This window comes from Hypanus sabinus, chromosome 1 (assembly GCF_030144855.1).
Source record: "Hypanus sabinus isolate sHypSab1 chromosome 1, sHypSab1.hap1, whole genome shotgun sequence".
NCBI classification, from domain to species: domain Eukaryota; kingdom Metazoa; phylum Chordata; class Chondrichthyes; order Myliobatiformes; family Dasyatidae; genus Hypanus; species Hypanus sabinus.
The window spans coordinates 107,510,654-107,528,834 of record NC_082706.1 but is presented as its reverse complement, the minus strand read 5'-3'; the positions used below and the strand labels follow the sequence as shown (position 1 = coordinate 107,528,834).

Here is an 18,181-nt window from a genome sequence, read left to right as displayed (position 1 = left end):
CCATTTTCCAGCTTGGTGGGATGGAGCCTTTGGTCCAAATCTTCCACACCTCAGGAGTATTGTGGAAAAGATGAGCAAATCCTGGCAGGTTTGTAGGAATAGATATTTAGAAGGAGGCAATCCTTCATACGGTGGATGATGTGCCAATTCACCTAAGCATCCACTGGAGAACTTAAGCACTCGAGGTTGGGGTCAGAGACTTTCCAAACTGAATAGTGGGAAAGATATACCATCACCTTTACATTCTTCTACAAATAATGATTTGTTGTGAATTGCTGTGTCATCTTTTCAGGAGATTATAAATCCCAAATCTTTGGTATGCACAGGATTTATAGACCAAGTCAATAGATGTTTTAAGATTATGACCAAAACTTTAGAAGCTTTGAATAAAGCTTAGAAGCTTAATAAAGATGATGGCATTTTCATCCTATTATACCAGAGTAATTAAGTGTCTGACTCTCTAGAATGAGGTGTGTACCTGATGGTCTTCTGCTTTGGGACTTTTGGGTGAGATACAGAAGAATGGCCTGTGAAAATGCACCAAAACAGTATTTTGCAACTTCCGAAATAAAACTAGTAACATCGAGGAAGATTGGTGAAGTATAGAATTATGTGGAAGGTGTTGAGCTAAGTATGGATGAATCCAAGTAAATACTGGCCAGGTACAGACAGACAATGAAGAAAATTGGCTGCTGTTCACATTTTAAAGATAGTTAGGTTTATTATCACTGTATTGTGACAGCAGACGAGTGCAAGATATATTAAAAAATGTTGCAGTAATAAATAAATAGTGCAAAAAGAGGAATAGTGATGTAGTGTTCGTCATTTGGTGGAGGGAAAGAAGCTGTTCTGTGTCTTCAGGCTCCTGTACCACTTCCATGATTGTAGTAATGAGAAGAGGGTGTGCTCCAGATGATGATTGTTTCTAAATAATGGATGCAGCCTTCTTGATACACTGCCTTTTGAAGATGCTTTCAGTGGTGGGGATGTTAGTGCCAATGATCGAGCTGGCAAGGTCCACAATGCTCTTTCAATCCAGTGCGTTGGAACCTTCATATCAGGCAATGATGCCACCAGTCAGAATGCTCTCCACAGTATAACTGTAGAAATTTGTTAGTCTTTGGTGACATACCAAAGCTCCTAATGAAGTATTGCAGCTGAAGCGCCTTCTTTGTGTTTCAAGTTTCACATGGTGAATTGGAGCCATTGTAGAAACTTTGGTTGCTAGTTTGGAAACAAGCTGTCACACAGGGCACTTTTTAATAAAAACATAGAAAACCTATAGCACAATACAGGCCCTTTGGCCCACAAAGCTGTGCTGAACATGTCCCTACCTTAGAAATTACTAGGCTTACCCATAGCCCTCTATTTTTCTAAGCTCCATCTACCTACCCAGTAGTCTCTTAAATGGCACTATTGTATCCACCTCCTCCACTGTCGCCGGCAGCCCATTCCACGCACTCACCAATCTGAGTAAAAAAACTTACCCCTGACATCTTCTCTGTACCTATTCCCCAGCACCTTAAGCCTGTTTTCTCTTTTGGCAACCATTTCAGCCCTGGGGAAAAAGCCTCTGACTATCCACACGATTAATGCCTCTCATTGTCTTGTACACCTCTGTCAGGTCACTTCTCATCCTTCGTCGTTCCAAAAAGAAAAGGCCAAGTTCACTCAACCTGTTCTCATACGACATGCTCCCCAATCCAGGCACCATCCTCTTAAATATCCTCTGCACCCTTTCTATGGTTTCCACATCCTTCCTGTAGTGAGGCGACCAGAACTGAGCACAGTACTCCAAGTGGAGTCTGACCAGGGTCCTATATAGTTGCAGCATTACCTCTTGGCTCCTAAATTCATTTCCACAATTGATGAAGGCCAATACAACCACAGAGTCAACCTGCGCAGCAGCTTTGAGTGTCCTATGGACTCAGGCCCTAAGGTCTCTCTGATCCTCAACACTGCCAAGAGTCTTACCATTACTACTATATTCTGCCATCATATTTGACCTACCAAAATGAACCACTTCACATTTACCTGGGTTGAACTCCATCTGCTACTTCTCAGCCCCGTTTTGCATCCTATCAATGTCCTGCTGTAACCTCTGACAGCCCTCCTCACTATCCACAACACCTCCAACCTTCGTGTCATCAGCAAACTTACTAACCCATCCCTCCACTACTTCATCCTGGTCATTTATAAAAATCAAGAAGAGTAGGGGTCCCAGAATAGATCCCTGAGGCACCCCACTGGTGACCAACCTCTATGCAGAATATGACCTGTCTACAACCACTCTTTGCCTTCTGTGGGCAAGCCAGTTCTGGATCCACAAAGCAATGACCCCTTGGATCACACCCTCCTTACTTTCTAAATAAGCCTTGCAAATGCCTTGCTGAAATCCATATACACTACTTCTAGTGTATATCTACTGCTGTTCCTTCGTCAATGTGTTTAGTCACATCCTCAAAAAATTAAATCCGGCTTGTGAAGCCCGACCTGCCCTTGACAAAGCAATGCTGACTATTCCTAATCATATTATACCTCTCCAAATGTTCATAAATCCTGCCTTTCAGGATCTTCTCCATCAACTTACCAACCACTGAGGTAAGACTCACCGGTCTATAATTTCCTGGGCTATCTCTACTCCCTTTCTTGAATAAATACCATTAGTATTTTTTAATCTTTTGTTTATATATTTTTTATTATTTATTCTTGGACAATTCAAATGAACGTGCAAGAAACTTTGCATTCCCATTCCGATATGTCAATCCATGGCCTCCTGTATTATTGTGATAAGGCCACACTGAGGGTGGAAGAACAACACCTTGTATTCCGTTTGAGTAGCCTCCAACCTGATGGCATGAACATTGATTTCTCGAACTTACGGTAATGCCCTCTTCTCTTCTTCCTCTCCCCCCCCCCCCCCCCAACCATTTCCTGTCCCCTTTTTCCTTTCTCATTTTATCTCCTTGCCTGCCTATCACCTCCCTCTGGTGCTTCTCCTCCCCCCCCTCTTCTTCCATGAACTGTTATCCTCTCCTTTCAGATTCCCCATTCTCCAGCCCCATATCTCTTTCACCATTCAACTTCCCAGCTCTTTACTTCATCTCTCCCCCTCCCAGTTTTACCTATCACCTTGTGTTTTTCCCTCCCCTCCCCTCAACTTTTAACTTTACTCTTTTTTTTCGCTAGTCCTGCCGAAGGGTCTCAGCCGAAATACTAACTGTACTCTTTTCCATAGATGCTACCTGGCCTGCTGAGTTCCTCTAGAATTTTGCGTGTGTTGCTTCCAATTCAAATGAAATTAAGTTTTCCACTTTTTTTTCCCCTCTGACTTGAGAGAATGTTAGAGAGAAGTGCAATCAGAAATGAGAGCAGCTTGTTCAGTATTATCTCTATTTTGTAACTTGTTGAGGAAAGTCCAGAAAGAAACCTATAAATGTAGAAGGAAATATTTGACCAAAAGCTGCATATGGTGAGAGCAGTGTCCAGCCAGAATGGATCTGATTGATTAATTGTCTTGTCAGTCAAGGTTTTGTGTACAGGCAGTCCCCGGGTTATGTACGAGTTCTGTTCCTGAGTCTGTCTTTAAGTTGGGTTTGTACATAAGTCGGAACAAGAACATCCGGTATTATTTAGCATCAGTCAAACGTTTGTCTTAGTATATAGGATATATTTTACCTTTCTATGCATATAAAACACTTAAGAAACGTATGTATTCCAATAATTAAACCACTTTGTTGCTTAGTAATAATTGTAGCTTTCATTGGGACAGGGCCTTTCACATGCTCCATTATTCTCACTTTATCCGTTATCCTTTAAAATTGTTCCGATCATTGACCGACTGTAGCCTAACGCTTTTCCAATGACCGGTGGCGTTTCACCTCTTTCCAAATGCTTTATTATTTCCACTTTATTTTCAATCGTGATCACTTCCCGTCAATGGAACCGAAACACTGCGGGTGGCGGTCCTGAGCTCTGCCGGCTCCTGAGGTCCGCTGAGTCCCAAGGACCACCGTACTGAGACAAGCTAAATGGGACAAGTGGGGGCTTGTGCTGGGTTTGGGTATTTGATCCTCCATAATATTCCGTGTGGGAATTTAAACTGGAGGTGGCAGTGTTTTTTTTTACAAGGTTGAGTTGCAAGCTCGACATCAACCCGGCATGGATGGTACAAGAGTCACTGGATTGACATCAACCCAGCATGGGAGCGGTCTGTCAGTGGATCAAACTCGGAATCCACCGTTCTCGAGCCCGGCGCTGATCTCACTGTGCCACCAGCCAACGGGATGGGGGGGGGGGCGGGGTCAGGGTGAATCTTACTAAGAAAAATTTTAAGCCAAATACAAGTTAAACACTCAACACAGTGTCAACAGCAATGACTTAAAATGGCAGACGGCGTTCTCCTTACTCGGTTCTTAAGTAAGAGTTGTCTGTAAGTTGGACGTTCGTAACTCGGGGACTACCTGTATGTAACTGTCCACTTTTTTAAAAAAAAAATTGTTTTCTTCAGTAAATTGATTTTGTCTACAGTATAACAAACCTACTTCATTGCAAGTCAAATACCCTGGCTCAATGCTAACTGATTGGTCAATGTCCATTATTTATGTATGTATGGGAGTACCACTGTTGGATTTGTAAAACCACATATATTGTTGCAACTCTTGCATGCTTGCTAAGTAGATACTTTGTCAAACATTTAAATAGTGATCATTCCTTTTGATAAAGTAATTTCCATAATGTATCATTTGATAAAATATTAAGCTTTCTTTTTGTCTTCTTTCAGGACACAGTTGTACTTAAGATGGCTGACCTTGACCTGGTTGATGCACTACATGAAAGTACACCCAGTGTTGAATTGGAAGTTAAAAGAGATTTCATTTCTTCTCTGGAGGCAGAGAAATATGATGATGTTGTTGGAGAAAGCGTGACTAAAGAAAGTTATGTTCCATTGCTGGATGATGAGACAAAATTGTCACCTTCAGAGGCTGAAGGGAAAGCAGTGGGAAATCTGTGTGATGACACTGTACCTGAACGAGATGCTGGCGGACAATTGGCAGAACGTGAGTGTGTGGATGATACAAGCATTGGGTTTGGCTATGTATTGAAGCCTAACTGGAGCTCTTGTTTATTGAATCTTGTAATTTGATTGCTTATGAACATCTATATGCAGCAGGCATTCTTGTACTACTTTTTACTATTTACAATTGCATGATTTTGCTTGCGCTCCACACCTTGTACCTACACTGACACAGTCACTGTCCTATTTCCATATGCCCTGCTGCTATCTAGAAGATTTCCTCTTACCAAGAGTCACTGTCACTTTATCATTTCCTGTGCAGATACTCCTGCATCTAGCATCATTTTATGTACATACAATCAATGTATATAAGCTAATCTTTGTATATATGGATATATTCAAACTTGTACACTGTTTTATAGGATAGCTTTTATATTTTTTTGTAAATGTTGTGTTTTTATTTTTATTGTGCTCTTTATGCTTATTTTGTTATGCTGCATCAGATCCAGAGAAACAATTATTTCATTTTCCTTTACACGTGTTCTGAAGAATGACAGTAAACAAATTTGAATCTTGAATGATTATCTGAAGGCATAGATGGAAATGAAAAATGGCTGTTCAGTGTATATCTGTTACTCTTTGCCAATCATTTACAGTTCATTTAACTGTACAAGGTTCTGAATATAGATTTAAATTCCAAGTATGAAAATAAGAAAACAATGCTCACTTTCACAGTTCTGATGAAGAGCCCCTGATCTCAAAATGTTGGCAGTTTCTCTTTCCACTGATGCTGCTTGACCTGCTAAGTGCTTCTAATATTACCTTTGTTTTGGATTTCCATTAGTTTTTTTTTCCATCCAGTTTAGCCCTTTGACATTCAGTTGAATCATGCTCTTTGTTTCACATCCCACGATATCATTATTTAATAAAAACCCTATTCGTCAAATGTCAGCTGTACAGCTTCAGCAGTAGTTTGAGAGAATATTAATGATTCTATGTGCTGTTGTCTTCATAAGTATTCAATTGGTTTGAAAGTGATTTGTACCAACCACATTGTAAGTACTGAGATGACTCAAATCTTGGAACCACAGACTTGGCCAAAGAAAGTGTAGACATTTCTTTGCAGGTCAGCTGCCTGTTGGTAGTGTTTCTGTTATTTGCTTCATTCTCTCTGTTTAGCTTTGAGAGCTTCCCTTTGAAGTGACTCACTGGCTGTAGGTCATTTGGTACAAATGAGAGCAAATGAAGAATGGCTTTTCCTAGTTAATGATGCTTTCATTGGTTTTCATGAGAATAGCTCCTCGCTGGCATCTCTGATCATGAGTGAGCTTGAGAGCAGAGATTTGTGTAGAGTAATAATAATAGATTTTGGCATCAGCATGCAATACCTATTACAGCAGTGTTAGTGCACAAGGATGAGTGCATTCATGCAGCAATTTTTCCAAAGTTTTTCATGGTTTAATTGCAGAGCCATTGGACATTTTGTAGCTGTCTTACCATCATTGACCATAAAATACTTTTAATGCACATTTGCCATTGCTTTGTCTTGGCTGAGATGATCTAAGCCAAATCCATCGCTTTATTAGCAGGTCACCAGATATGATGAATCTAAACCTTACAATTGTTTTGTCACTCCTTAGCTCAACTGCACAGAAGCCATTATAGTGCTGCAATTGAAATTATCTTAGTACTGTTGTATATGTATTCTTAGCTTTGGGATTTCAGCCAGACTAAATTGACTTTGCTGCTTGGGTTTAACTTGCTTACCGAGCACTCAGCTAATGACCAATTTTGCTTGATAAAGTGATCTCTTGCACTTCAAGTGTATTCAGAAAGACCAGACTGAACCAAGCAACCCATTTGGAGAGGTGAGGTATGAATAGTATTAGTGGAGAGATGAGGAGAATAGTTTTTGGAGAAGGAGCTGTGGCCCTCAAGATTTGATGTTGTCGCTTCTCGTGGAGGATTATTTATTTAGAGATATAGCATGGTAACAGGCCCTTCCAGTTTAGTCCATGCTGACTAATTACATCCATTAATTAATTAATTATGAACCTGTAAGTCTTTGGAACATAGGAAGGAATTGGAGCACCTGGAAGAAACTTGCACAGTTATGGAAAGAATGTACATTTGCAAGGAAAAGTTTGTGAACCCTTTGCATCTATCCAGTTTTCAGCATTAATTGTTGATAAAATGTGGTCGGATCTTCATCTAAGTCACAATAATAAACAAATACAATCTGCTTAAACTAATAACACACAAACATTTGTACCACTTGTCAATATTGAGTACATCATTTAAACAATCACACACAGTCTAGGTTCGAAAACTCTGTGGACCCTCCTATTATCTGTGGAATTCTCTGCCACAGATTGCAGTGGAGGCTAGGTCCATAGGTATATTTAAGGTAAAAGTTTTCTATCAGTTAGGGCATCAAAGGATATGGTGAGAAGGCAGGTGTATGGGGTTGAGTGGGGTCCAGGATCAGCCATGTTGGAATGGTGGAGCAGACTCGATGAGCTGAATGGCCTAATTCTGCTCCTATGTTTTATGGTATTTAATACCTGGCAGAGCCTTCACTATTTTGAGGACTATATTGAGCATGCTCTGTGCTGTGCTACTCATGTTTTGCAGTAACTGATGATTGTATGTGAAATTTTACAGGTTCTTCAGCAAGTGAGCAAGGACCAGGTGAGCTGCCCAATGGGAAACATGGTGAAACAGATAGCACAGGTATGTTTGAACTCGAAGCTTCCATATTCACAGGAATCCATGTGGGCAATCTTCTATAACAATTTTGGACCTGTTGTCTTTCCCTTAGGGATTTTGTGAAAAAGAAAATTGTACTCTTACCAGTTTTCTTCTGATTCTTATTAGAGTAAGATTCAAAACGTCTTTAACCTCTTCTAGTTGATCAGTATGAAGGTGGAAACAATGAATAACCAAATTATTTTGCCCTCTGGGCCTTGAGGTAGGATGTTTGCCAGTCTTGGCCTGTGAATGCATGGTTCAATTTCATTGAAGGATACTGAAAATTAGTAGATCCAAAAGCACTTAACATATTTTTCCCCTTTAAACCCAGGATCTTCTGAAGCTGTTGGCTGTGCTCCTACAGCTGCATTAGTGAGTTCTTACAAAATGAGTTAGTTTGCTCTTCTGACTAATGAGAACTCTTCTTTAATCAGTTGAGTCATTGACATGTATTCAGTGATTTTTTTTTGTGTTTTTGAAAGAGCAGTGTTACAGATTTTAAACATTTTCAAAGCTGAGCAATGCACTAATTTAAACTCCACAACAATATTTTTCTGTATAGTGCTTTAATTATATTAGAGATTTTTTGATTTTTTTAAAAAGGTGCTATTTAACAGGAATTACAGTGGTTATGGATGAAAAATGGAATACAGTGCCTTGAAAAAGCTAGTTTCACATTTTACTGTCTTATTTTCTACATTTAAGATGTATTGAAGTAGGATTTTTTTGAGCTAACATACAAAATGTTGTGCATCATGTCAAATCAAAAGAAAAATTCCAAATCCTACCAAAAATTTAGTAAAAATGAAAAAAACAAAGTTGTGAGGGTGAAAAAGTATTCATCCTCTTTGTGATAGCTGCGCTAACTTTTGGGTGCAATATACAATATTATCTTACCCACTCACCCAGTTTGTTGATGTAGAAAATTGGGGTATCACTTGTTTTTCAATGAATTCATAAGGTTCATAAGGGGGAAAAGATTCTCTAAGTCCCAGTAATATGGTAGAAGAGGTTCGAAGAGATTTGGTGTTTCAACTAAAACACTCAAGTTTCTATAGATGCACCCTGGAGAGCATTCTGACAGGCTGCATCACAGTCTGGTACTGGGGGTGGGGGATGAAACTGCACAGGACCAAAAGAAGCTACAGAAAGTCTTTAAATTAGTCAGCTCCATCTTGGGTACTAGCCTCTAGTACTCAAGACATCTTCAAGGAGTGGTGCCTCAGAAAGGTGACATCCATATTCAGGACCCCCATCACCCAGAGCATGCCTTCTCATTGTTACCATCGGGAAAGAGGTACAAACGCAACAATTCATGAACAACTTTTACCCCTTTGCTATATGATTCCTAAATGTATATTGAACCCATGAACACGATATCACTTTTTTAAAAGTATATATTATTTCTTTGAGGTACGTTCAGTGCCCTTAAGATGAACTTAAGATGTACCTGTTCCCTGATTTGTGCTTCTCTATTAATATTTCCCTGCCTCGTCATGAATGCTCTTTTGTCTTCATTTTGGTTTGTTGAATATCGCAGAATCAGATTTATTAATGTTGACTTTTTAGATGTTGAATTGACTTTATTTCGTACATCCTTCACATACATGAGTAAAGATCTTTGTTATGTCTCCATCTAAATATTCAATTATAGTAATTTATAATTATAATAAATAGAGCAATCAATGTACTATAGACTACACTCATTAGAGTGAATTCATCAGTCTGATGGCCTAGTGAAAGAAGCTGTCCTGCAGCCTGTTGTCCTGGCTTTTGTATGCTGCAGTACAGCTTCCCGGATGGTAGCAGCTGGAATAGATTGTGGTTGGGATGGTTTGGGTCCTCTATGATCCTACACACCTGTCATTGTAAATGTCCTGAATCATGGGAAGTTCACATCTCGAGATGCGCTGGATTGTCCACACCACTCTCTGCAGAGTCCTGCGATTAAGGGAGGTACAGTTCCCATACCAGGCAGTGATGCATTCAATCAGGATGCTCTCAATTGTGCTTCTGTAGAATGTTATTAGGATTTAGGGGCCCATTCCAAGCTTCCTGAACTGTTGTGCCTTTTTCACTACACAGCTGGTGTGTACAGACCACGCGAGGTCCTCGGTGATGTGGATGCCAGGGAACTTAAAGCTGTTTACCCTCTCAACCCCAGGTCCATTGACGTCAATAGGGGTTAGCCCGTCTCCATTCCTCCTGTAATCCACAACCAGCTCCTTTGTTTTTGTGACATTGAGGGAAAGGTTATTATTATCACCAACATGTGTAATGAAATTTGCTAACTTAGCTGTTCAATGCAACACATGATATTATAGAAATAAAAAATAAATTTACATATAAAAATTTGTTTATTTCTGTTATCGTGTACTGAACTGCTGCTTAGTTAACGAATCACACGGCACATACTGGTGATAATAAATCTAATTCTGCGCTATTCAACAGACCAAACCAAAATGAAGTGAAAAGAGCATTCATGACAAGGCAAGGAAATAATAGAGAAGCGCAAATTGATGAAGGGTTCACCTCAAAGGCACTGAACGTACCTCGAAGCTCAGTATAGTCTATTATGGGGGAAAAAATATGAAACCACAGCCGCACTGCCTAGGTCAGGCCACCCCTCCAAAAATAGTTACTGGAGAAGAATGGCACTTAAAAGAGAGGTTACTGTGATGCTAACAGTCATTCTGAGCTGCAGAAGTCGGTGGCTGCATCTGGAGATGATGTTCATGGCTCCACTATCTTTATGGCCTTGTACAAAAAGTGTATTTATGGATGAGTAGCAAAGAGAAAGCCCTGGCTTTTTTTTTAAATAAAAGGTTATATCCTTGCCCATAAAGACTTTGCAAAGCGTCACTTAGAAGTTACTGTAAAGATATGGAAGAAAGTCATGTTGTCAGATAAGACTGAAGTGGAACTTTTTGACCTCAAAACTAAGTGTTGATGTGTAAATCTATACAGCATCCCTGCTGTAAAATAGGTGGAGGTAGCAACAGGGACTGGAAATCTGGTCAGGATTGATGGGAAGATGAATGCTGCTAAATACAGAGATCATGGATAAAAACCTGCTAGCCTCTGCCAGAAAGCTTAAAATGGGAAGGAAGCTTGTCTTTCAACAGGACAGTGACCTAAAACACACTGCCAGATCAAACATGGACTGGTTTCAAATAAAGAAAATTATCCTTGAAAGGCCCAGTCAGAGTCCTAACCTTAACTAGATGGAACATCTCATCGACCTCAAAATTGCTGTCCACTGCTGCTCCCCAATTAACCTGGCACAGCTTGAGCGATTTTGAAAGGAGGAATTGGTAAATCTTGCAAAGCTAATAGAGACTTGTCCAAAAAGACGACCTGCTGTATTAGCTGTGAGAGAGGTGGCTCAACTAAGTGCTGAGCCAAGGGGGATGAATACTTTTGAACTGCTGTCATTTCAGTTTTTGAAATTTCAGTTTTTCCTGTTCTTTGGGCTCTACAGTGAAAAAAAGAAGCATATGATTTAAAATTTCTCAGTTAAATTGATGAAAATCCCAGGTTGTTGTACTCATTTATGTGAACAAAGGGTTGGGCGTTGAGTACTTTTAGAAGGCACTGTAAGATATTACTTGGGCACCTTGTGGGTGACAAATTTATAGAAAGTAAATTGTGAAGAACAGGCTAGGTGCTTAGCCATAGTCAAATGATATAGTTGTGCTAACAACCACAGTCAGTTTCATCCACTGTAGTGTTTTTCCAAATTCCTTCTGACGTCAATTTCACTATACTTGTTGTCATTTAATGATTCCTTTTGTGTCACATTTGCCATGCCTCTAGAATTCTAGATGGGGCAGCAATTGATCAGATTAGATTCGCTGCTTTTTGTTTTGCTGACACAATCTACCTCACACTTTTCTATATGGTTAGATAAGATGCTGGTTCGTCAACTTTACTGGAACAATTTGGTTAAGGGACACCCGAGTGCACTTTCCATCCGTGCTGGGTTGTGCGTCGAGCTAGCCACTTGGCCTCGTTTAAAAAAAAAAGAGTCAAGTCATTTTTGACCCGGTTAATCCGAAAGGAAACCAGTCCTGACACTATGTGCCAGACAAGAATGGCTGACTGTTTGGTGTGACATGCTTAAAAAAAGAATAATATACTTGCAGTGCTATAGTTAGAAATTCTTAGTGCCTTTTGGTGCATCCAATGCAGTTAACTGTTTCTTGATGCCTAGGTGAATTTAATTTCACTGCAATGCTTAAGAGAATGATGTGAGGAAACCAAGATGGGATCATTGTCTGACTACTAATGTTTATAGTGATACATGGTGCCATTGAGCATGGGAATATTAAGCCTCTGTCTTCTGTCACTCATTGGCTGGCCAGTACTATTCAAAACTAGTGTGGGATTTCTGAATGCTGATAGACTTTTTTTGTTTCCATTATTTATCTGGCATGTACTGTTTTACCTGCACTGCAGAATTCTCTGCGATGTTTTTCATTGAATTAAGTTTGGTTCCCTGCCTTATGGTATGATGAAAATAAAATCAGGCCATGAAGCAATCATGCTGAGGTACTTCTGCTGATTTTCAATATGTTATGGATGTGTAGTTTTGAGCTGCCTAATCTTTTCTGAATTTGTCCCATTTTAACATAGTTATGATTCATCCAGCAAACAATAGTGCCCTTTAGCTCCTGATCAGTTGTTTCATTACTCATCCTCTTGCTGCTGGAGAATGATGTCCCCCATTTCAAGTACATTCTGTGCCCCTTTACCCTGGATTGCTTCAAATGATTCTGAAAAGTTGGAATCTGTTTCCATGGACTTGCATTAAAGAGCACTCAGCAAGAAGTTTATTTCCTATATTTGTACAGATGTCTTGAGACAAGTAGTTGCCACCTTTTTAAAATGTGACGAATTCTCCTGGTAAGATCTAAACATTACCAACCATTGTAATGAAGAAATCTAGGATGTAGACTGAACATGAAACATAAAAGTCATAGAATCATAGTTAGACTGAGACGGTCCTAATTTAAGTACAATTTCCTAGATATTTGAGAAGGTGTTTCTGGATTGCCAGCTAAGACCTATCTGCTGCCAGGTAGTCTCCTGTTTTTGTTTCCTCTAATATTTTGTTGTGATTAGTTGCAGCTGAATAAGTTGGACCATATTTCCAGGATTGATTGGCTTGTCATGTGAAGAGTGTTTTGGGGCAGTATTCGTTAGAATTCAGAAGAATGAAGGGTTGACCTAATTGAAATCTATTGAATGGTGAAAAGCCTTGATAGAGTGGATATGGAGAGGATGTTTATTATGGTGGGAGAGTCTGAGACCAGAGACACAACCTCTGAATAGAAGGACGTTCTTTTAGAAATAGAGTTAAGGAGGAATTTCTTTAGCCAGAGGACGGTGAATCAGTGGAATTCTTTGCTGCAGGCAGCTGTGGAGGCCATGTTTTTGTATTTAAGGAAGAGGTCAGGGCATGAAGGGATTTGGGTAGTGGGGGGAAGGTAGGGGATTGGGGTTGAAAGGGAAATTGTATCAGTGGTGATGAAATGGTGGAGCAGACCTGATGGGCCAAATGGCCTAATTCTGCTCCTATATCTTATGGTTGTTTTCAGAGGGCGATTAAGAACTGATTTTAATACGTTAAAACTGTCTTAATCCATCACCCCTATTTCCCCTCACTCATCCTCTCCCTGTCCTTTTGCCCATTACCCACATACTCCTCCCAGTAGTTCCCCTCCCCAACTCTCTCCCTTTTATTTGAAGCTCCACTTTCTTTAGTTATATTACATCATTATCAGCCCTTCATCTCTTCTACCTCTTGGCTTCTGACATTATTTTTTACCATTATTTCATTTTTGCCCTCTGCCCCCTCCCCCCACCTGGATGCCCCTATCAATTGCTAGCTCTAGGTCCACACCATTCCTTCCTTCCACTTTTTTCTAATGGCCACATCCCCTTTCTTTCCATTCCAGCTGAAGTGTCTCGACCCAAAACATTCCCATTTCCCAGACCCATTGAGTTTCTCCATGCTTGTTGCATTGCCACAGATTCCAGCTTCTGCAGTCTGTAAATTCTGATGGTTTGAACTTAATGCAGCTTTTCCCCATGCTCTTTTGAAACTAATCTGGTTCACTGCAAAATATATTACACTGTGGTACATCTTTTTAAAAAGGAGTACTATTCAGTTCACTGGAAAATATGCTAGTCCACGATCACATATCCTAAGGGTGCTGAATTATGGAGTTTTACTGTCCTGCAATTTGTGATGCTACGTATTGGGTGGGTTGGATAAGAATGAGATTTCCTTCTGTAGAATTATCAGTGAACTGCATTGATTTTTAACATAATTCATCTGATTCATAATCACTACTGCTGATGCTAGTTTTTAATTCTATATTACTAAATTAAGTTAAAATTATCTACATTTAAGTACATTTTATGATACTATTTTTCTAATTCATTAATTTGGCAATTTAACTGGGTTACATTTCCCTTATTGAACCTGAATTCATGTGTTCCACCTTTGCAACTTTTCTAAGTTAATAAACCACCATATGACAAAACAACAACTAGCACATATTTTAACCGAGCTCAAATCCTTCCTTATTTTATTCTTGGTTTTGGTACTTTACTGGACTTGTAACTCTGAGATACCAAAACTTCTGATCTCTTACTCATTCAAAGTTTATTTGATGTCCTTCATTGGCCTTGTATTTTAGTTGGCACTTCCGAAGCCTTTCTACCTCTCTTTTCCATGTTTAAAATCTTCTTTAGAAATGACTTTGACTAAGCTTTAGTCATCTATTCTGATATTTTATGTGGCATGATATGTTTTATAACGTCTTACAACATCTATATGTAATTGCTCATTTTTGTTTTAAACCTTCAATTTTACAACTGAAGGATTGGCTCAGATTTGGGGAAGAATTCTGTGGTTTTGTGAATGAATATTCATGTGCTCTATCCTTGTTATTTTAATTTAAAGTTGGTAGGAGGCTTGTTGCAGTTGAGCTCTGTGTTTAACCTAGAGGATGGTAGGAAATATAGGGCAATCTGACACAAGGTCAAACTAGCAAAAAGTAATTAAGTTTTGCATCAGAAAGTTCTTACTTGCCATGAATTAAATGTATTTGGCACTAACTTGGATGGTTTGTGGAAACAGTTTAATATTATGTCACCCTTTAAACCAGCAGTGAATGATGAGACATAGCCAGTCTTTACACTTGTGTGTAATAACTTGTGTTAAACAAAGCTTCTACATGGTTATGTGGGCACCTGGCCAAATTAAGATAATGGAACGGCATGTTTTAAAAGGCAGTATTTTTGTTTCTTGGGATCAAGGAAGACAATATGTACATTGGTGAAATTTGAGTTGATTTTCTGTGTTGGTGTAATGTACTAGCACCAAAAATAAATATTTTAATCTTTATTTCGATAGCTAGGCTTATTCAAATGTATAACACTGGACAGGACTGTGTTGAGAATTGCATCATGCAGAAACATAATTAAGACCACAAGGATTTGTACCCAGTATATGTTGAGATAATGATGTAGAAGCCACTCTTGGCCACTGCCTTAACAACACAGAAAATGGGGAAAAAAATGGGGTGGTTTCTTTGTTTATCATTAGCTGGAAATGTGTAAATGTTAGATTAAACTTGACTATGATCTCTGTATTGAGTTGCCTTCTGATAAAGGGCAGTTAGATGAAATACCAAATGGCAGCTGCTGACTATATAATTGAACTGAAGACTTCAGAGGGATGGGAGAAGATTGGAGAGTATTTTGTGAGCTTCAACTGGTGTGTGATCTAACGTTTTTGTGGAATTTTGTCTATTTAAAATCTTTTGTCAATCTCTTTACACTAACTTCCTGTGCTCTTTTGTTTCCTTTCTCCTTTCCCCATTTTTCTCTACCCTTATCTGATTATCTGTATCTGGCAGCTTAACTTGGAGCTTTTTATCACTCAGCCCACTCCTCAACAAATGAGAGCAACTCCAGTGATTAAATGTTTGCACAACAAGCCTCTACAGTTCTGAAAGGGTCATCTTGAAAAGATTTTTACCAATTATTTCCAGTTCCACTTTTGGTGAGCATTAAAGGATCAAAGAGCACCTTTTTTTTTACTTGATCACTTCTACTTTGTTTTTACAGTATTTTGGAATCTACTCTGCATTGAATTATGGGTCTGGAATTTGTGAAGTTCAGCAAAACTAATAGTTGATTTAATACAAAGATAAGTTATTGGATTTATACCCAACTGTTCCAAGTCTGCTTAGATTTTCATTAATAGGGTTATATCTTTGTATCTAGAATAAAGAATGGTTGCATGTTTGGGCAAGATTCTGATTGGTATAGAAAACAAATTTTTGATCTTCTGGACTGCATCGCAATGCTGACTGCAGTGTTGACTGAACAGTGGAGTTAGAGAAACAACAGTAATGAAGCTTCAAACTACATTTTAGTTGATTCATCAGAGCAGTCACAGTGCCAAAAGTTTATCTTGTTTAACTCATCTGAAATACTGCCAGTATCGTGATTGCTGGATTTCACTATTCTTCAACAGTGTTATTACATGGGATTCCAAACTTTTTATTTTGGGGTTAGTGTTTATAATGTATGCCTGAGTTTTACATTTCCTCACAGTCAGTTGTCCAGATTTTGTTCAGTAGCTATAGCAGCTTATTTATATTATTTACAGATTTAAATCTTGTATCATGAGCCAAGACTTGGAAAGGGAAAGCATAACAAATTCTAATAACCAGTGGACGTTCTGATGATTTGCCGTTTTTTTGACTTGCACTTAAATTTTTTGTGCAGTTGTCTTTCTGGACGGTAAACCATTGTGATTCCATTCCCAATGATATAAAATTGGTCTTGCCCTCTTCTAAATTGTCTTGGTGCACCAGGTTTATGCTGGGCAAGTGCAGTGTACTTTTAATTTGTTTTGTGGTGCATTGCTTGACTGTGTGTTACCATTGTGACAGGGTATATGGAATGGCTTTTTTTTTAAAAAAAGAAAGGGTTTTATTTCATAAATGTGTGTGAAGTACCAGAGAGCTGCTGGCATCTTGGGAAAAGGGAAGATGCAGTATTTAGCAAAACAAAAACAGAATAACCCATCAAGCATATAAATCTATAGAATAATATATAATTTTTTTCAATGTGTGCATAGCAACTAACACTGACTTAAATATGACATCCCCAGTCTAACCCAAGAAGTTTACATCAAAATCATACTTTGCTATTACAAATGGAAATCTTAGCCTTATATTTAATTTGGAATCTCATGTAATATTGAAGAGTTGTTTCTTTTCTTGAGAATGAATTATTATTGGTGATTTTAAACATGATAAAAGCTGCTGTCTTGCTATCTGTATTGTATTTTCTGGCATTTCAAAACTCCATTCCTTTTGTGTCAATCCACTAGTAATCCTGTAAATCATCCTTGTGTATTGATGCACAATGAAGGAAGAATGATGAGCTTTCTTGTGCTTTGTTAATCTATCAAGAAAGTAAGCGGTTTAGTTACTTTTTAAATTATTGGTCTCTTATCTATGTGTTGTGACATGTATACAAGAAACTATATGTAATAATTTCATGTTAGTGAATGAACATCAATACCTGGCACTTGTGTTAATGGTTACAGATTTAATTGAAATAAATAATGTTCTGCCATGTTTGCTCTCTTTCCCCACGTTCCATATTTTGAGTACTTTGACCAGAAATATAACTGTACTGTGAGCTTTTGTCCAAATCCCATGACAGCATTTAATTGGTGATAGTAGGATTTCAGATGTAATGTAAGTATGCAACCATGATTGTGATTATATTAAATTACAAATGACAGTAAAGCTCAATCTAGTGCCCTTCTGAAACAAGCACTTGGATCCTGGCTCCAGCCATACCCAGCCCACAACTTGGGCCCTAGTCCTGCTTGCATTCTTGATCTCCAAATCATAGCCACACTTGCACTCTGGCCATCACTCCTGACTAATGAAATCCCATAAGAAACTGCCTAGTATGTGTAGAGAAATGCCTTTAAACTTCGGGGAAGTGCAGGTTATTAGAAACTGTCCTTATTCATTTGTTAATAGTTTGTTCATAATTAGTTGTAAAGGATATGAGCCAAACGTGAGGTACGTACATTTCTTGATGCCATTTTTATTTTTAAAGCACTTTTAAAAAATGTATCTGTTACTTAAAGTGAAAATCTTGGCATGAACCTGCTTTTAACTTGATGTAGCATTCAGGCCTTTTTGTGAGTAATTTTAATTCTTGACAAATATTTATTCATTGCAGTTTGCAAGATGTGCTTTTGTTGGTCCATAGTGTACTAACAACACTAATAAATATGATTTACTAACGAGTTGAACAGCTAGCATCTGTCTTTCATTCCTTGTGTCTCTGTAATTGAACCATAAA

General features: G+C 38.7%; 1 protein-coding gene across 4 annotated transcripts in view; it reads left to right on the top strand.

Moving 5' to 3' along the window:
• LOC132396313 (microtubule-associated protein 4-like) overlaps positions 1-18,181 on the top strand; it is a 282,482-nt gene that overhangs the window by 81,402 nt on the left and 182,899 nt on the right. For all 4 annotated transcript variants that reach the window (XM_059973844.1, XM_059973840.1, XM_059973849.1 and 1 more), the window contains 2 exons: positions 4,784-5,060; positions 7,682-7,750. In XM_059973844.1, coding sequence (XP_059829827.1) covers positions 4,802-5,060; positions 7,682-7,750 — 328 coding nt within the window. In that variant the 5' untranslated portion in view covers positions 4,784-4,801. The remainder of the gene's footprint in view (positions 1-4,783; positions 5,061-7,681; positions 7,751-18,181) is intronic.